This window comes from Lipotes vexillifer, unplaced genomic scaffold, assembly GCF_000442215.2.
Source record: "Lipotes vexillifer unplaced genomic scaffold, Lipotes_vexillifer_v1.1 scaffold174, whole genome shotgun sequence".
In the NCBI taxonomy this organism is placed as follows: domain Eukaryota; kingdom Metazoa; phylum Chordata; class Mammalia; order Artiodactyla; family Lipotidae; genus Lipotes; species Lipotes vexillifer.
Genome location: NW_006785255.1, coordinates 851,241 through 873,193, shown reverse-complemented (window position 1 = coordinate 873,193; position 21,953 = coordinate 851,241). Strand labels below are relative to the sequence as shown.

General features: G+C 35.9%; 1 protein-coding gene and 1 pseudogene across 1 annotated transcript in view; both read right to left on the bottom strand.

The window, feature by feature from the left end:
* Positions 1 to 5,880: 5,880 nt before the first annotated feature.
* LOC103086922 (40S ribosomal protein S20 pseudogene) lies at positions 5,881 to 6,290 on the bottom strand (annotated as a pseudogene).
* Positions 6,291 to 11,080: 4,790 nt separating this feature from the next.
* LRRC69 (leucine rich repeat containing 69) overlaps positions 11,081 to 21,953 on the bottom strand; it is a 95,493-nt gene continuing 84,620 nt past the window's right edge. The window contains 1 exon segment of the mRNA XM_007457339.1: positions 11,081 to 11,191. Coding sequence (XP_007457401.1) covers positions 11,081 to 11,191 — 111 coding nt within the window.

The following is a 21,953-nucleotide window of genomic DNA, read 5'->3' as shown; positions in this document are numbered from 1 at the left end:
ACTTCTCTAGGAAGAAAACACAAGAGAAGGAAAACACCTACAAAAACAAACCAAAAACAATTAAGAAAATGACAATACAAAAATACATATCAATAATGACCATAAATGTAGAAGGATTAAATGCTCCAACCAAAAGACACAGACTGGCTGAATGGACAAAAAAAAGACCCATATACATGCTGTCTACAAGAGACCCACTTTGGACCTAGGGACATATACAGGCTGAAAGTGAGGGGATGGAAAAAGATATTCCAGGCAAAGAGAAATCAAAAGAAAGCTGGAGTAGCAATTCTCATATCAGACAAAATACACTTTAAAATAAAGACTATTACAAGAGACAAAGAAGGACACTACCTAACGATCAAGGGATCAATCCAAGAAGAAGATATAACAATTGTAAATATTTATGCACCCAACATAGGAGAACCTCAATACATAAGGCAAATGATGACAGCCATAAAAAGGGAAATTGACAGTAACACAATAATAGTAGGGGACTTTAACACCCCTCTTACCCCAATGGAAAGATCATCCAAAATGGAAATAAATAAGTAAACACAAGCTTTAAATGACACATTAGACCATATGGACTTAACAGATATTTATAGGACATACATCCGAAAACAATAGAATATACATTCTTCTCAAGTGCACATGAACATTCTCCAGGATAGATTACATCTTGGGTCACAAATCAACCCTCGTTAAATTTTTTAAAATTTAAATCATATCAAGCATCTTTTCTGACCACAATATTATGAGACTAGATATCAATTACAGGAAAAAAGAAACTATAAAAAATACAAACACACAAAGGCCAAACAATACTAAATAACCAAGAGATCAATGAATAACTCAAAGAAGAAATCAAAAAATACCTAGAAACACATGATAATGAAAATGTAATGACAAAACTTATGGGATGCAGCAAAAGCTAAGAGGGAAGTTTATAGCAATACAATACTACCTCAAGAAACAAGAAAAATCTCAAATAAACAATCTAACCTTACACCCAAAGCAATTAGAGAAACAAGAACAAAAAACCTTGAAGTTAGCAGAATGAAAGAAATCATAAATATCAGATCAGAAATGAATGAAAAAGAAATGGATCAGATCAGAAATAAATGAAGGAAACAATAGCAAAGATCAATAAAACTAAAAGCTGGTTCTTTGAGAAGATAAACAAAATTGATAAACCATTAGCCAGACTCATCAGGAAAAAAAGGGAAAAGACTCAAATCAACAGAATTAGAAATGAAAAAGGAGAAGTAACAACAGACACCACAGAAATACAAAGGATCATAAGAGACTACTACAAGGAACTGTATGTCAATAAAATGGACAATCTGGAAGAAATGGACAAATTCTTAGAAAAGTACAACCTTCCAAGACTGAACCAGGAAGAATTAGAAAATATGAACAGGGTAATCACAAGCACTGAAATTGAAACTGTGATTTAAAATCTTCCAACAAAGAAAAGCCCAGGACGAGATGGCTTCACATGTGAATTCCATCAAACATTTAAAGAAGAGCTAACACCTATTCTTCTCAATATCCTCCAAAACATAGCAGAGGGAGGAACACTCCCAAATGCATTCTGAGGCCACTATCACCCTGATAACAAAACCAGATACAGATGTCACAAAAAAAAGAAAACTATAGACCAATATCACTGATGAACATAGATGCAAAAATCCTCAACAAAATACTAGCAAACAGAATCCAGCAGCACAATAAAATTATCATATACCATGATCAAGTGAGGATTATTCCAGGAATGCATGGATTCTTCAATATATGCAAATCAATCAATGTCATACACCAAATTTACAAATTGAAGGATAAAAACTATATGATAATTTCAATAGATGCAGAAAAATCTTTCAACAAAATTCAACACCAATTTATGATAAAAACTCTCCAGAAAGTGGGCAAAGAGGGAATGTACTTCAACATAATAAAGACCATATATGACAAAAACAAAGCAAACATCATGCTCAATGGTGAAAAAATAAAAGCATTTCCTCTAAGATCAGGAACAAGTCAAGGGTGCCCACTCTTGCCACTATTATTGAACAGAGTTTTGGAAGTCCTGGCCACAGCAATCAGAGAAGAAAAAGAAATAAAAGGAATCCAAACTGGAAAATAAGTAAAGCTGTATTGTTTGCAGATGACATGACACTATACATAGAAAATCCAAAAGATGCCACCAGAAAACTACTAGAGCTAATCAATGAATTTGGTAAGGTAGCAGGATACAAAATTACTGCACAGAAATCTCATGCATTCCTATACACTAACAATGAAAAATCAGAAAGAAATTAAGGAAACACTCCCATTTACCATTGCAACAAAAAGAATGAAATACCTAGGAATAAAGCTACATAAGGAGGAAAAGAACTGTATGCAGAAAACTGTAAGACACTGATGAAAGAAATCAAAGGCACTACAAACAGATGGAGAGATATACCATATTCTTGGATTGGAAGAATCAATATTGTGAAAATGACTATACTACCCAAAGCAATCTACAGATTCAATGCAATCTCTATAAAATTACCAATGGCATTTTTCACAGAACTAGAACAAAAAATTTACAATTTGTATGGAAACACAAAAGACCCTGAATAGCCAAAGCAATCCTGAGAAATGAAAACAGAATAGCCAAAGCAATCCTGAGAAACAGAAACAGAGCTGGAGGAATCAGGCTCCCTGACTTCAGACTATACTACAAAGTTACAGTAATCAAGACAGTATGGTGCCGGCACAAAACCAGAAATATATATCAATGGAAAAGGATGGAACTCCCAGAGATTAACCCACACACATATGGTCACCTTATCTTTGATAAAGGAGACAAGAATATACAAGGGAGAAAAGATAGCCTCTTCAATAAGTGGTGCTGGGAAAACTGGACAGCTATATGTAAAAGAATGAAATTAGAACACTTCCTAACACCATACACAAAAATAAACTCAAAATGGATTAAAGACCTTAAGGTAAGGCCAGACCCTATAAAATATAAAACTCTTAGAGGAAAACATAGGCAGAACACTCTATGACATAAATCACAGCAAGATCCTTTCTGATCCACTTCCTAGAGTAATGGAAATTTTAAAAAATGTAAAGAAATGGGACTTAATGAAACTTAAAATCTTTTGTGCAGCTTAGGAAACCATAAACAAGATTAAAAGACAACCCTCAGAATGGGAGAAAATATTTGCAAAGGAATCAATGGACAAAAGATTAATGTTCAAATATACAAACAGCTCACGCAGCTCAATGTCAAAAAAAAAAAAAAAACAATCCAAAAATTGGCAGAACACCTAAATAGACATTTCTCTAAAGAAGATACAGATTGCCAGCAAACACATGAAAAGATGCTTGGCATTACTAATCATTAGAGAAACACAAATCAAAACCACAATGAGGTATCCCCTCACACCGGTCAGAATGGCCATCATCAAAAAATGATGAGGGTGTGGAGAAAATCGAACCCTCTTGCACTGTTGGTGGGAATGTAAATTGATACAGCCACTATGGAGAACAGTATGGATGTTCCTTAAAAAACTAAAATTAGAACTACCATATGACCCAGCAATCCCACTACTAAGCATGTACCCTGAGATACCATAATTCAAAAAAGATACATGTATCACGATGTTCATTGTAGCACTATTTGCAATAGCCAGGACACAGAAGCACCTAAATGTCCATCGACAGATGAATGGATAAAGAAGATGTGGCACATATATACAATGGAATATTACTCAGCCATAAAAAGAAACGAAATTGAGCTATTTGTAATGAGGTGGATAGACCTAGAGTCTGTCATACAGAGTGAAGTAAGTCAGAAAGAGAAGGACAAATACCGTATGCTAACACATATATATGGAATTTAAGAAAAAAAAATGTTTTGAAGAACTTAGGGGTAAAACAGGAATAAAGACACAGACCTACTGGAGAACAGACTTGAGGATATGGGGAGGGGGAAGGGTGAGGTGTGATAGGGCGAGAGAGAGACATGGACATATATATACTAACAAACGTAAGGTAGATAGCCAGTGGGAAGCAGCCGCATGGCACAGGGATACCGGCTCGGTTCTTTGTGGCTGCCTGGAGGGGTGGGATAGGGAGGGTGGGAGGGAGGGAGACAAAGAGGGAAGAGATATGGGAACATATGTATATGTATAACTGATTCACTCTGTTATAAAGCAGAAACTAACACACCATTGTAAAGCAATTATACCCCAATAAAGATGTTAAAAAAATAATAATAAAATAAAAAATATAGAATCTGTAAAAAAAAAAAAAAGATGTGGCACATTTATACAATAGAATATTACTCAGCCATAAAAAGGAATGAAATTGAGTTATTTGTAATGAGGTGGATGGACCTAGAGACTGTCATACAGAGTGAAGTGTCAGAAAGAGAAAAACAAATACCGTATGCTAACACATATATATGTAATCTAAAAAAATGGTACTGTTGAACCTAGTGGCAAGGCATGAATAAAGACACAGAATCTAAAATCCTGTTTTCTGAAGCAGCTTTGCTATTTTAGCTTTTGTAGCTCACTGATCCACCACCAACCCCCATGTTTACTTATAGTTTTGCCATCTTCACTCACTCCAATGCTGTACCTAGCAACAGGGCACATGTCCTGGACTCTCTTCCACCATAGGGGGCTTCTCTGGACCCTCAGGACACCCACTGAGTGGGATGAGAATTATTTAAAAGTCTCCTCGTTAATCCTGGTGTGCCAGGTCTGGTCTAGGTCTCAAGGGCCCTCTTGAACTCCAATAGCTTCAATAGCCTTCATGAGATATGGAGCCCTGTGGCCTACAGAAGGCTCCCAAAGTTCCAGCAGCAAGTGTTCAGAAAATCTGTACAGGGACTTTCTCTGTGCCAAGAAGCAAAACAATTCTTTAGTAAGTGCAGGAGACTTCCAGCCATTTATTATCTCACAGCTTCAGTCTAGAAAATAACCTACACAACAAGGATCATGCAAAGAGCTATTTTATGAAAAAATGCCAATGAGGGTTCCAAGTGTTTATTTTAGAGATTTTAGAAGTCTTATTCGGCAAAAAAATATTAAATCTACCTTCATTTAAAACTTTCTCAGTAATCTCCATTAACAAATATGATAGTATAAAAGAAAACAATGTTTTTCAACATAAATTTCAAAAAGAGCAAATATCCTTAATGGCTTATTGCTTTGATTATAGAAAAAAAAATTATCAGTACTTTAGCTAGATCTATTGATTTTTTTAAAAATAAATTTATTTATTTATTTAATTTTGGCTGCGTTGGGTCTTCATTGCTGCATGGGCTTTCTCTAGTTGTTGGTGAGTGGGCGCCACTCTTCATTTTGGTGCACATGCTTCTCATTGCAGTGGCCTCTCTTGCTGTGGAGCATGGGCTCTAGGCTCCCCAGCTCTAGATTGCAGGTTCAGTAGTTGTGGCGCAGAGGCTTAGTTGCTCCATGGCATGTGGGATCTTCCTGGGCCGGGGATCAAATCCATGTGCCCTGCACTGGCAGGTGGATTCTTAACCACTGTGCAACCAGGGAAGTCCCAAGATCTACTGATTCTTTACCCACTGGATTCAACTAACATCATTCTGAAAACTTGTTAGAGCTCTTGGGTAATTACATAGAGAAAATCTATCTTGGATTATGTAAACAAAGGAAACATAGAAATGTTAATAATCAGAAATTATTCTTGAATTATTACTAATCCTAAAATATTTTTTTTCTCTTTGAAACTACTTCCCCACAACACAGATGATAACAATGTATAACAGTAAAAGAGACTTGAGTTTCTCTTTTTTACTTTTTTTTTTTAACAACTGATTATCAATTTATTAAAAATGTTGATTTAAGCATCTGCAGTGGTGACTTCAACCTCGACTCCCTGCTCAATACTGATGGACGTGATCTGCTTGAAAATCTCAGAAGGACTGTGCAGGTCAATGAGTCACTAGTGGATCCTCATTTGGAAACGATCTCAAGTCTTAGAACCTTCACCACAAGGAGTTTTCCTTGTAGTTATTCTCAGAGTCTTGGTAGGCATCCGAACGATTCTTTTCCTTAGCGTCTCTGATCAGTTCAGCACATATCTTCTCCAAAGACTTCAACGTTGCGGTTGGTGAGGGTGATTCTAATCTGGTGAATCGCCACCTCTGGCTCCAAGGCAGTCTTTCCGGTATCTGTAAAACCATGGCTGCGGCACGGCTTCCTGACCAACTTGTTCCTCAGCGAGGGCGAACAGCAGTGAGTCAGGAGCATGAGTGGGTGGCCTGAGGCTCCGCTGAAGCAGCGACAGCGTCTTCCTCCAAGAGCTCTCCTATGTCTTTATGAGGCAAATGTGAGTGAACCAAAAAAATTCCAGAGAGTACCCACAGAAGAGAAAAAATGAAAAATATTAAATCCAAAAAATTCACGAAAAGTTAATGCTCCACTTAACTTCACTTGAATAAATAAAGGTTGGTTGTAATTGTTAGAAAATAAAAATATTTTGCAGTGTTTCAGATTCCAACATTTCAGAAGGATTATAGATTGGCAAGAAGAGACCACAAACTCACATGCATACAGACACCCACATTTATGCGGAGTAAGATTAATTTCTGATTTAATTAAATAATGATTCAGAACACAGGGTTGTCCCACAGGGCAGAAGCAGATGCATCCTCCCCAGTCTAGTTCTCATGGTGACACTTGATGCATGACCATGTATCCAGCAACACTAAATCTCTTGACCTCAGAGTCATGCTTTCTCTTTAGCACACATTCAGTTATTTGATGCTTTCCAGCATCATCCTGAACTTTATGCCTTTCAAACACTCAATTGATTCCTATTCATTATACCCACAGGACTCATTCCCTCACTTGTTTCAGATTATTTATCAAATACTAATTTATCAGACACAGACTACCCTGTATAAAAAGTATTCTCATAATTTCTCTATCTCTCAAATCTTATTTTACTTCTCTTCAAAGTACATATCACCATATTATTTTCCTGGTTTTATGGTTTGCCTTCCCCACCCCATCATAACATAAGCTTTCTGAAATCAGAGACCCTGTCAGTTTTGTTCATTGCTATATCTTTAGAACAGAAAACAGTGCCTGGTAGGCAGTAACCCCTCAATAAATATTTGCCTAATACATGAATAAATAATTTGTGAAGAAGAGAATCAACTTTATTTTAGATATGTTGAAATTGAAGAGCTTGGAAACATGGGTTAAAAATGAAGAAAGAGATATAGCAGCTACCCACCTAGGTGTGATAAATGAAGCTAAATGAAACTGATAAGAGTAGGTGAGTTCCTTCAGGTAAAGAAAAAGTGCTAAGAGAGAATAAAATGGGACTAAGTAGAGAAATCTCATAGAAATCTTGTTTTTGAATGAAGGTATAGAAGAGAATTCAGTTAAAGGTATGGGGAAGAGGCCATAAGAGAAATAAAGAACAATACTAAGGCATACAGTTCCAAGAGGCAGAAGATGGTCAATCGAGCCCAAACCTACAGAGAAGAACAGCCAGATAAGGAGCAGCTGGATAGGTAGGAAGGCACTGATGACCTCTGAAAGACCAGTTTTGGAATAGGGCAGAAACTATGTCTCGGTGCCTTGAGATATGAAGAGCATGGGGTGAAAATGTAGAGGCAGAGAGTCAAGAGTCTCCTCATGTCCCCTGAGCTTCAAGAGTACCTGAAATATTTGTTGAATGAGTACATAGATAAATGAATACAGTTTTCTCCCCAGAACCAAGACAGCACATAAATTGCAGCTGAAGTCATGAGATTAAAATGGTAAATAAAACACTCTTTTCAACAACATAGGTTGTATAAAAATATTTCCGTAATCAAAATCAATTTTCTCAGTAGTTTTCCTTCAATAAACATACAGTTTATTCGTGTAACTCATTTTTAAGTGAGCTCCTATGACTTTCATTTGTACCTTGTTATTATTTTTGTTTAAAATGCATTCTTGGTTAATGGAGCCTTTAGAAATTTACCTCAAGGCCCCGACTCTGTCTCAGTGGGGACTGACCCTTGCTTTCTTTGGAATTGATAGCCTCTCAGCTGTGCTCCATTGATTAGCTTCCCAGGTATGCCAGAGGCAACCCTGATGCATGAAGGAGTATGTCCTGAAGTGAACTAATAAAGGGCCTAGTTAGGAAGGTAACATGGTAATAAAATATATGTAAGATGAGAAATCACTCAGCCTTCCACAAGAAGAACCACCAAATAGTTACATGAAGAAACATATTTCTAGTGGGGTTTCAATATAAATTATAATTAAATTTCTTGCTTTTCTGAACCCACAGCAAATTTATCTTAATCTGTCCCTGGGGTTCTCAAATAAGAGTGTGCATCAAAATCACCTGGAGAAGCTGTTCAACCACAGACTGCTGGGCCATACTCGCCCAGTTTCTGATTCAGTGGTCTGGGGTGGGGACAGATAATCTGCACTTCTAACAAGTTCTCATGTGATGTGGATGCTGCTGGACAGAACCACACTTCCAAAAACTACTGGTCTATGCAAACTGTATATATATTTTCATATTTTTTCCCCTACTTTTCTGTTGTCCTTCAGAGAAAAGGAGTCAAATTCTCACCCCAGCACTACTTCCCTGGTTTCTGTAGTTTCTCTTGTGGAAAAAAAATTTTAAAGCTTTAAAAGCAAGAACAAAATGATGTTAGGAGTAACCAAGCCTCGGTTTTCAGCTTCTACTCATTTTTAAGTGGAATGAAGGTTTTATCTTAGTCAATAAGACGTTAGTGTCCCTTAGGAAAAAGAAGATGGTGGTATGACACTCTTGATTTCATATTACACTACAAAGCTAAAATAATTAAAACATCATGATACTGACAGAAAAACATGTACACAGATCAGTGGAACAGAATTGAGAGTTCAGAAATAAACTCACATATAAATGGACAGTTAATTTAGAACAAAAGAGCAAAGAACATACAATGGAGAAAGGATAGTCTTTTCAATAAATGGTGTTGGGAAAACTGGACAGCCACATACAAAAAATGAAACTAGACCACTATCATACACAAAAATAAACCTCAATACTTGAATGTAAAACCTGAAACCATAAGACTCCTAGAAGAAAACATAGGCAGCACACTCTTTGACACTGGTCTTAACAACATCTTTCTGGATATGTCTCTTCAGGCAAAGGAAAAAAAAGCAAAAATAAAAAGGACTACATCACACTCAAAACTTTTGCACAGCAAAGGAAACCATCAACACAATGAAAAGAAAACCTCCAAATGGGAGAAGATATTTGCAAATCATATATCAAATAAGGTGTTAATATCCAAAATATATAAAGAACTCATAAAACAACAAAAAGCCTGATTTAAAAATGGACAGAGGATCTGAACAGACATTTTTCCAAAGAAGACGTTCAGATGACCAACAGGCACATGAAAAGATGTTCAACGTCACTAATTATTAGGGAAATGAAAATCAAAACCACAATGAGATACAACCTCCCACCCGTTAGAATGGATATTATCAAAAAGGCAAGAAACAAGTGTTGGCAAGGATGTGGAAAAAAGGGAACCCCCATGCACCGTTGGTGGGAATGTAAATTGGTGCAGCTGCTATGGAAAACATAGCATAGTATGGAGTTTCCTCAAAAAATTAAAAATATGTATGTGTCAAACCCAATCTTCCAATTTATCCCTCCCCATGCCTTTTACTCCCCAGTAACCATAAGTTTATTTTCTACATCTGTAACTCTACTTTGGTATTGTAGATAAGTTATTTTGTAGCCTTTTTTGAGATTCCACATATAAGTGATATCATATGATATTTGTCTTTCACTGTCTGACTTACTTCACTCAGTATGAGAATCTCTAGGTCCATCCATGTTGCTGCAAATGGCATATATATACAATAGATAACTAATAAGGACCTGCTGTATAGCACAGGGAACTCTACTCAGTACTCTGTAATGGCTTATGGGGAAAAGAATCTAAAAAAGAGTGGATATATGTCTATGTATAACAGATTCACTTTTCTGTATACCTGAAACTAACAGAACATTGTAAATCAATTATACCCCAATAAAATTTTTTATAAAAATTACAAATAGAACTATTACATGATCCAGACCTTCTACTTCTGGGTATTCATCTGAAGAATATAAAAACACTGGTTTGAAAAGATATATACCCCCTATGCTCACTGCAGAATTATTTACAATAGCATATATATATACTACTCAGTCAAAATATAAGATGCAATCTTGCCATTTGCTACAACAATGATGGACCTTGAGCATATTATGCTAAGTGAAATAAGTCAGAGAAAGACAAATACCATATGATTTCACTCACATGGAATATAAAACAATAATAAAATAATAAATAAAACAAGCAAAACAAAAACAAACACACAGATACAGAGAACATATTAGTGATTACCAGAAGTGAAGTGGGGTGGAAGAGGGTGAAATGGGTAAAGCGGGTTAAGTATATGGCAATGGATGGAAACTAAACTTTTGGTGGTGAGCACACAGCAGTGTATACAGAAGCTGAAATATAATGTTGTATATATGAAACTTAATGTTATAAACTGTTACCTTAATAAAAGAAAGGAAAAAAAAGATGTTAGTGCCACTTAGAAAATAAGAGGTCAAATGAAATCATACAAATATAGTTGAACTATCTAGCACTAAAAAGTGATTGTTTTTCATTTGCAAAACATGCATAAAATAAACACTTGTCCCCATCAAAGTCCTTAATACTATTTAGAAAAGGAGGGTGGTATTCATAAAAATGACAGAAGAAAATAATACTCATTTGCCACACTGATCTTTATTTTTCCATTTTTTATTTTGTTTTTAAGTCAAAGAAGAAACAGCACACTTAGAGTCTAAACAATCTAAAGGTAGACTGTAATGCTTAAATTGGGACCTTCACAATTAAATTATTTTTCTTCCTTTACTCAATGTATTGACAAAGAGAAGAGCATGGTATCCTAAGTAGGGCATAATCTGACTGTGCAGAGCTGATGGGGCAAGTCATGTGAGGCTCTAAATGAGCTTCTTACCTGCTCTACACTTGAGCAATTCCAAAGAGATTAGGATCACGTTGATTAAAACATTTGTAAGAACAAATTAATATTCGGAGTGGTACCAGCTGTAGATTTCTGCTTATTTTCCAGTTCTAAAAAGTAAAGATTAAAACTAAAATTAAGGCAGTACTCAATAAATATTTTTGAATAAAATAAATATTAACTATCTCAGAGATTTCAGAACATTGATTTCTAAAGAACACACTAAAGTATTTATGCTTGATTTGCTCTTTTCCCACACACAAATAAACAAACTTAACTAGCTAAGAAGGGCATATGCTACACTAAACAAAATTCAATATTGAAAGATTATCTACACTTTTATCCAAAGATATCATTACATTGTCTAGCTGCAAAGTGTTTGGGATGAAGGTGAAAAAATATACAGAATCCACACAAACGTGATTCTGATCTACAGGGATGTTAAGTTGATCAATCAGCAGAGACTAATTGAACACTCAGTAGACATCTCAGTTTTACCTGTCTAGGATCCATTTCTCATGGAAATTAATCTTGCTAATACTCTCTTCATTATCTGCAATGTTCATTAAGATCTTCACTGGCTGGGTTTCAGGCAAGTTGACCAATATATGACTTAAGTTTTGTACTTAAAATATCTCTGATCTTAACTTCTCAATGTACAAAAATAAGGCAGTCAAAAACCCTGTCAGCCAACTTAGTGTACATGTCCTGACCACTATTTTGAAATAATGGCAACCTCAAAGCTTACTATTTATATGTTTTATAAACAACTTTTGAAGTTGTTTATAAACAACATAGCTCTCAGAGAGAGAATCCAAAACAGAGTCACAGTTTAATTTGTTGATAATATCATAACCCACTGGGCTATCATCATCACAATCCACAGTGAGAGATTTCATTACTGTTCTGTTCACTCTTCCACAAAAGAACTTTGAGGGCCTATTCAAAGGTTCAAGCACCTAAGCATAGTTATTAATCCATCTTGAGAGAGTAATAACCTTTCAGCTCTGGTGATAAATCAATGGGGAGCCAAAGTCATACATCATATCACATTTACATCCACCTCCAACAGTGACTGTGAAGGGCTCAGAGAATACAGGGCACTATTCTAACAATAAGTATTTTGGATGAAGGTGAAAAAATGGAATCTCTACAAATCTGACTTCTTTCCTAAAAGTTTACGTGATCAACCAGGAAACATTTACTGAAATCCCAAATGGGCATCTTGTTTTTGCCTGTCAGCATCCATTTCCCATCTGCCAGCACAAAAGCCCACCTTTTCCTTTAAGGAACTACCCATTCTCCAATTTCAGTGCAAATGTCATGAAAGAGAGAGGGCAACTGATCCCACCCCCCATATCGAGACATAACCATGTAACTCAGGCCGAGCACATGACCCAAGACAGTCCAATAAAACCAATAATCATCAGCCCCAAAGCTTTCCCTGAATCTACTGAGAGAAGGAAGCTCTTCCTCTACTACCAGAAGGCATAATTTAGGGAGCTCTCACCTGAGAGCAAAGCCAAGACAAAGGAAAACAGGAGGACAAATTCTTGATGAAAAATTTGGATACCTGATCCAACATGACTAAATATTCAGCCAGACCCATTCCTGGGCCTTCTTCATTACTTGAATTAGTGTTCAGTTTCTTTAACTTGCAACCAAGAGTTCTGAAAAATTACAAGCAACCAAAAACCTGCACCCTGTTAGACAAAGTGGCAAAGATACAAAGATATATAACAAACAATTCCTGCCTCTTAGAATCTTTCAGCATCTAGTTGGAAAGATAAGACATAAACACAAAAAATAACTAGACTAGAGGGCTTCGCTGGTGCCGCAGTGGTTGAGTCCACCTGCCGATGCAGGGGACACGGGTTCGTGCCCCGGTCCGGGAAGATCTCACATGCCACGGAGTGGCTGGGCCTGTGAGCCATGGCCGCTGGGCCTGCGCGTCTGGAGCCTGTGCTCCGCAACAGGAGAGGCCACAACAGTGAGAGGCCTGTGTACCACAAAAAACAAACAAACAAAACAAACAAAAAAATAACTAGAAATATAAGGCTCAATACAATGATAGGTTCTATATGAGTACAGAGAAAGAAGACACCACCACAAGCTGCATATTAAGCAAGACTTTACAATATAACAAAACGGTGAACTAGATGTTGAGGGATGTCCAGGATGTGGCTACCTGGAAAAGGTACAAAAGGACATTTAGAAAAGGTGAACTATGAGAGCAGTAATTCAAGAATGTGCATTTGATAACGGGAAAAAATACAGTATAAACAATAAATGGATCATAAAATGTTGGGTCATGGGATATCAACAATAAATATATTAGTCCAGGGACAAAAAGAATTCATAAGCAGCTGTTCAATGATAGACACATTATGTATAATATTTCAGATCTACTTTATATGAGATCATATTGATTAATTAGATTATAATGGCTTAATGTTAAAATTGTGCTTGAAGAACTAGTGACAAAAGCCAAAACCTAAATGTGGCCTTTTCCCTTTCCGTATACATAGTAGATAACCCTCTCATCCAACGAGCTATTCTTGTCCACTACTGTAACACATCTCATCTAGAACTAAAGGGCTATTCAAATAAACCATGCTACATGAACTTCACTCAACTTCTGTTTAAGAAACTAGGACAGAGGAGGTAAAAGACAAACATACACCAAGGAATTAAATATGGCCATACAGCGATCAGATTTGCTTTGTCCAGTTTCTCCATGAGGTGAAAAGTTTATAATAGAAATTACTAAAAGCATTTTCTATTTCCACTGTGGTTTTAGCTATTTTCCCTTGGGTCATTAAGAAATTGTATGGGCAGTTTCCTTTGGCTCTTCTTGCAAGCAGAAACACAAAATGTCTGTGTCCCTCATTCCCCTACTTGAGGGTATTACTGTTTAGTTAATTAGAATACAATGTTTTATTAAACTTTTTTTTAAATTTGTGGTACCAATCTGTATTTATAGTTGTCACATTCATGGTAATCTATGTATAGGTTCAAACATTTTGACTGCTTCAAGCAGTCATTCACGAGTTACATTAATATTTTTGGAAACATCTTTATTGGAGTATAATTGCTTTACAATGTTGTGTTAATTTCTGCTGTACAACAAATGAATCAGCTATATGTATACATATATCTCCATATCTCCTCCCTCTTGCATCTCCCTCCCACCCTCCCTATCCCACCCCTCTAGGTGGTCACAAAGTACCGAGCTGAATTCCCTGTGCTATGTGGCTGCTTCCCACCAGCTATCTATTTTACATTTGGTAGTGTATATATGTCAATGCTACTCTCTCACTTCGTCCCAGCTTACCCTTCCCCCTCTCTGTGTCCTCAAGTTCATTCTCTACAACTGTGTCTTTATTCTTGTCCTGCCCCTAGTTCTTCAGATCCATTTTTTTTTAAGATTCCATATATATGTGTTAGCATACGGTATTTGTTTTTCTCTTTCTGACTTACTTCACTCTGTATGACAGACTCTAGGTCCATCCACCTCACTACAAATAACTCAACTTCATTTCTTTTTATGGCTAATATTCCATTGTATATATGTGCTCAATTTCTTTATCCATTCATCTCTCGATAGACACTTAGGTTGCTTCCATATCCTAGCGATTGTAAATAGTGCTGCAATGAACATTGTGGTACATGACTCTTTGAATTATGGTTTTCTCAGGGTATATACCAAGTAGTGGGAGTGTTGGGTCATATGGTAGTTCTATTTTTAGTTTTTTAAGGAACCTTCATACTGTTCGCCCTAGTGGCTGTATCAATTTACATTCTCACCAACAGTGCAAGAGGGTTCCCTTTTCTCCACACCCTCTACAGCATTTATTGTTTGTAGATATTTTGACAGTGGCCATTCTGACCAGTGTGAGGTGATACCTCATTGTAGTTTTGATTTGCATTTCTCTAATGATTAATGATGTTGAACATCCTTTCATGTGTTTGTTGGCAATCTGTATATCTTCTTTGGAGAAATGATGATTTAAGTCTTTGCCCATTTTTGGATTGGGTTGTTTTTTTTGTTTTTATTTTGATATTGAGCTTCATGAGCTGCTTGTATATTTTGGAGATCAATCCTTTGTCAGTTGCTTCGTTTGCAAATATTTTCTCCCATTCTGAGGGTTGTCTTTTCATCTTGTTTAAGGTTTCCTTTGCTGTGCAAAAGCTTTTAAGTTTCATTAGGTCCCATTTGTTTATTTTTGTTTTTATTTCCATTTCTCTATGAGGTGGGTCAAAAAGGTTCCTGCTGTGATTTATGTCATAGAGTGTTCTGCCTATGTTTTCCTCTATGAGTTTTGTAGTGTCTGGCCTTACACTGAGGTCTTTAATCCATTTTGAGTTTATTTTTGTGTATGGTGTTAGGGAATGTTCTAATTTCATTCTTTTACATGTAGCTGTCCAGTTTTCCCAGCACCATTTATTGAAGAGGCTGTCTTCTCTCCATTGTATATTCTTGTTTCCTTTATCAAAGATAAGGTGACCATATGTGTGTGGGTTTATCTCTGGGCTTTCTATCCTGTTCCATTGATCTATACTTCTGTTTTTGTTTCAATACCATACTGTCTTGATTACTGTAGCTTTGCAGTATAGTCTTAAGCCCATGAGCCTGATTCCTCCAGCTTTGTTTTTCTTTCTCAAGATTGCTTTGGCTATTCAGGGTCTTTTTTTTGTTTGTTTTGTTTGTTTGTTTGTTTTTAAGAAGATGTTCGGAGTAGGAATATATTTATTTATTTATTTATTTATTTATGCTGTGTTGGGTCTTCATTTCTGTGCGAGGGCTTTCTCTAGTTGTGGCAAGAGGGGGCCACTCTTATCACGGTGCATGGGCCTCTCACTATTATGGCCTTTCTTGTTGCGGAGCACAGGCTCCAGACGCACAGGCTCAGTAGTTGTAGCTCACAGGCCTAGTTGCTCTGTGGCATGTGGGATCCTCCTAGACCAGGGTTCAAACCCGTGTCCCCTGCATTAGCATACAGATTCTCAACCACTGTGCCACCAGGGAAGCCCTCTGGGTCTTTTTTATTTCCATAAAAATTGTGAAATTTTTTGATCTAGTTTTGTAAGAAATGCCATTGGTAGTTTGATAAGGATTGCACTAAATATGTAGAATGCTTTGGGTAGTGTAGTCATTTTCACAATGTCGATTCTTCCAATCCAAGAACATGGTATATCTCTCCATCTGTTTGTGTAATCTTTCATTTCTTTCATCAGTGTCTTATAGTTTTCTGCATACAGGTCTTTTGCCCCCTTAGGTAGGTTTTATTCCCAGATATTTTATTCTTTTTGTTGCAATGGTAAATGAGAGTGTTTTCTTAATTTTTCTTTCATATTTTTCGTTGTTAGTGCATAGGAATGCATGAGATTTCTGTGCAGTAATTTTGTATTCTGCTACTTTATCAAATTCATTGATCAGTCCTAGTAGCTTTCTGGTAGCATCTTTAGGAATCTCTGCATATAGTATCATGTCATCTGCAAACAGTGACAGTTTTACTTCTTTTTTTCTGATTTGGATTCCTTTTATTTCTTTTTCTTCTCTTATTGCCATAACTAAAACTTCCAAAACTATGTTGAATAATAGTGGTGAGAGTGGGCAACCTTGTCTTGCTCCTGATCTTAGAGGAGATGTTTACAGTTTTTCACCATGGAGAATGATGTTGGCTGGGAACATATTTTGCCAAAGGCCATTATCTGCTTTGTATTGAATAGGAAACTTTGCATGTGATTATTCTCTAACTTAATAATTACTATTTCTGATATAATATCTCTCATGGCTAGTAATTGTTTCCTGGAAATTTTACTGAGAAAAATGGACTCATCATAATTCCTTGGTAACATAGTTTTCCATCTAGAGTCATTGAACTCAATAATGTTATATGAGAAAAGAACGTCTCTAATACCTTATCTCTTGATACCCATTTAAGTTTCTATTTCCATTTGTGGCATCATCTCCAGTATGACATATATTTCTACCAGTATAAAATATGTCCATTTGAAATAAGCTTTTACAAAGGAATTACAACACACATTCTTATAGTAGACATGTCTTCACAAGCCTCAATTAATAAAACCTCACAACTCTGTCAAAGATAATTACTGCTTTGGTCATTGTTTACAGTTAGAAACTGAAACACTAAAAGATCCTTTCTGTCAAGCCAAAGTCAGAGAAGAGGCAAAGGAGTTGGTCTATGATTAGACATGCTTTTATATCTTTTCACCAAAAGCTTTAAAATATGAAATGCTATATAAAGTCTAATTTTCATTCTTTACTCTTTACAGTGAAATGCATTATTTCCTGAAACAAATAAACATATGATTATAATCCTCTTGCTATTTTATGGAAAAGTAGTTTTGTGCTTTAAGTTTGAATATGCATGTTTACTAAGTTTTATATGTGTTGTATGGTGGAATTGAGAGATGTTTTTAAAATATGCCTCAGTGATACTACCATATTTTAAACTCTGAGAAATCAAAAATTAACTACATATATATTTATATCATACAGTATAAATAAAGCTTTGGATAAAGTTTCAATATTACATGAAGCACAAGGACTAGGAAAGAAGAGATAGATGGTTTCCTGTTTTCTCAATAAAAGTTATAATGGTATTCAGGATAAAGGCTCCCCAAAGATGTCTAGGTCCTGTGACTACATATGTTACCTTACATGGAAAAAGTTAATCACACTTTGCAGGTGTGATTGACATAAGGATCTTTTTTTTTTTTTTCTAACTTAAGTATCTTGAGATCAGGAGGTTATCCTGAATTATCCAGCTGGACCCAGTTTCATCACAAGGATAATTAAAAGTGGAAGAAGGAGGCAGAAGAGAAGGTCCAAGTGATGGGGTCTGAGAAGAACTAGATCTTCCAATGTTGGCTTTGATGATGCAGGAAGGAGACCATGAGCCAAGGAATGTGGGTAGCCTCTAAAAGCTGGAAAGAGTAAGAAAATGGATTCTCTCCTGGAGTCTCCAGAAAGGAATGTAGCCCTGTTGACCCTTTGATTTTAGCTCAGTAAGACTCATATTGGACTTCTGACCTACTAAACTATAAGATAATAAATTTTGTTTTTAAGACTCCAAGATTATAGAAATTTGTTACAGCAGCAATAGAAAACTAATATTAGCATCATGTTCCAAATTAACAGGACCAAGAAAGGCATGACCATGAGAGCCCCTCTCCCCTTTATGGAATCAAGGCACTCTGGAGCTAGAAGAGACTTTGGTCTAATCACTTCATTGTCCAAATGAGGAAACTGGTCCAGATATAATGACAAGTAAGGTGACTTACCTTAGACCCCATAGTTCGAGGCAGAGACATGACTAGAATATAATTTCTCTAAATTCTAGATTATTTTTAGTCATAGTATGCTTCCCAGCTTCTTTCACCAATGTACTGTTTTGATTATAGTTTAATAATAATTTGAAGAACTGTTTGCAAGAATGAACAGTTATTGGAAAGTGCACATATTTTCAAATAAAGCATAGAAGAAGCATATTGCTTTGCTGTTCTGGTCTGTCTCCAACTGATGGCTAAACATATTCACTTGAATTATCCTCCCATCACTTGAAACTCAACAAGTCTAAAATGAAACTTGAGTTCCTACCTCCCAAATCAGTTCCATCTGGAATCTTCTGGTTTTCTCCCTCACACCCTCTGAGGTTTCCCACATTCAATCAATCGCCAAGTTCTGCCGTCCTTCCTCCCTCATGGTGCTTCCTTTCCTTGCATTTCTACTGCTACCCCTTATACCCCACTAGGCAAGCACTCTAACAGGTCTCTGTTCCTCAGTTTCTCTTCTCTTCAAACTCCAATTGACCCAGCACAGTACGGCCAAATGCTTCCTTCTAAAGTACATCTTTTTTTTCTATCATTGACTTGTCCCCACACATTCAGGAGGACTCTTTCCAAACAGGATCAAGTTCAAACTCTTTATTCTATCCTTTGCCAGGTTCATAGAATTTGACCCTAATTTTTTTTTTGTCTTTCTCCCACTCCCAGGCAAAAACCAACTTAATTGATTTACTTCCTTATGAACATGACTCATTCTCCAAATTGTTCTCTTCTCCTAAAATATTTTCTCAGCTTCCTTCTCCATGTATCTGAATTCTATCTATGTCAAGGCCCTGTACAAGTTCCACCACTGCCTGGGCACATCCTAGGCCTGACAACCTACAGCGATCTCACCTTACACTTTGAAGCCCTAAAGCAATTGGTCTCATTTAACATTTTGTTTTTATAACTAGTGTCTTTTACATCTTTACAGAGCTTAAACTCTTAGATTTTCGCCATGGGGACAAACTAGGTTCCCTATTTATTTGCATTGTACTTAGCACCCAGAGTTCCCTGCTTTAAACAGGTTCTCAAATATTTATGGAATGACTGAAAGTAATTTTAAAATACAAGATGAACATGTAGAATGACAACTCCTCTATTCCATCAGTGATAAGTGCCAGCAATGAGCACTCCTCTAAAGTTAACTGCTCCATTTAGGAAGGGTAGCCATACATTCAGGATTGCCTAGGACAGTCCTGGCTTCCTGATGATTTTCCAGTTATTAATAATGTTGCCCACCTTCACTCTCAAAAACCTCTTGGCTTAGATGATACATTATATATGGTAATTCCACCCTTAGGGTAGTTTGGACTGTAGTAAGAGCAGAAACCAGAAAGAAAATCCTGCTCATGTTCCAGCCACCCATCCAGCTATGCAGCATTCACTCTACTACAGAGTGATCCTGCTCTTCATCACCATCTTGGCATAATCAGTGTCCTTTGAATTTCACGTGGGAGGTTCAAACATTTTGGTTATGCACAGCTTCAGATAAATTTGCTGCAGTGAATACAACTTAAGATTCTTCAGCAGAAAAAAAAAATCATGAATACAACTGTTAACTCTACCTAGCAGTTTAAGAACAAAAGGGAGAGTTCCCTAAAGAGAAAGAGGAATTCAGTGAATTCCCATAGAAGTAGAAGAAATCAAGAGACGGTGTGTGAGATCATTTATACTCTAATTGTTTTGCTGTTTTCTGAATAAAATGATAAGAATCATTCTTGCCATTGCAATTTTTCTGAACAATAAATACACATTATTTTCATGATTGTTTAGAATTAGAAATGTGATGCCTTCTGATCCTCTAGGTGTCCAATTTACATTAAATTAACTAACCATTGCATGCTTTAAGACTTACATATATTTTCACAGTTGACTGGTTGAAATGATCAGTTTCATAAATGAATGTCAGTGGTATATAAACAGTAATAACTTTTTATTTCAAAGTAAGATTTTGCTCTGTAAGTAGTGAGTAAAATTATTAAATGCAATCTTATGTTTCATTACTGACAGCTTGTCATAAAAAAGGAATTAAGGCTGCAATTTTTCATTTACTTTCATAAAGTAGATCAGTTTTTTCACTTATTTATAGTGAAACCTACTCAATCTAATCTCTTTTGAATGAAGTTTTAATTACATTACATCATTCAATACAGGGATGAGAGTTCATGTTCCATACTGTTCCCTCCCTAAACTCTTCAACTTTAAAGGAATCTAGGGAAATGTTACATTCAACTAGTGTAACTATGTGAAATGAAAATATCAAATCCATATAATGGGCACTGGATCACTCAAGTATTTGGAAAGAATTTTATGAGACTATTTAGTAACCTCTAAGTCACTGGTTCAATTATGACCCAAGTTGGTAGTAACTAAAAAGGATTAATTTTTGTTGCTGTTTTGAAGCATTATATCATTAGTAGTTAATACTTAAATATCAATTACATTGAAATTATTGACAATTCTGTAATTGCTAAGGACTAACTGAATAGCAAGGGCTATAACATTTGAAAAAGACAAAAGCATCTGAATGAATTATGGTAAAAGTTAATATTTGAGATTGTGTGGAAGTTTTCATCAACTATTTCCAATCCTCTTCTCACTAATTCATAAGATAAGCATGGCACAATTTCACATTCACCTGAATAGAAGCAATTACAATTGGATATTTGGTTGTGTCTAGCCTTTTATATCAAGAACAAAGTTCCATTTGTCATCGTGTCTCCCTCCTTCAACTGTGCCCTCAGATAACAAACCCATCAGAGACAGAACATACTGTAAAGCACAACAGGGTAACTAGATGTTGGCATTATCAAATTGGGTTCTTCCTTCATGCTAAACTCTAAAGGTTAGCAACCTGAAAAGATAGTAAAAATCTGAATTTTTTTAACAGAAAAGGAGGCTTCTAGGCAAACTAGTCTTTGTATACTCTCCCTTTACTTAAATAGAAAAATAGCATAAAATCCTAAATGTATGTAAAAGCAACTTTTTAATAACATGGTTAATCTGATTATCTTCCCTATGTATTTTGTGTATATTCTCACTCTAGAAACAGGGAACTAAACAACTCCATTAAAATAATGTTTCACAGAAACAGACTCACAGACATGGAGAACAGACTTGTGGTTGCCAAGGGGGGTGGGGGCGAAGGATAGACTGGCAGTTTGGGATTAGCAGATGCAAACTATTATATATAGAATGGATAAACATCAAGATCCTACTGTATAGCATAGGGCACTATATTAAACATCCTGTGATAAACCATAACGGAAAAGAATATGAAAAAGAAAAAAGAAATATACATACATATATATATATATACATACATACATACATGTGTATATATATATATATATATATATATATATATATATATATATAAACTGACTCACTTCACTGTACAGAAGAAATTAACACAGTATTGCAAATCAACTATACTTCAATAAAATAAGTTAATTAATTAAAAATAATTTAAAATAATGTTTTGATTGCCAAGCATCTAGTAATATAATTCCA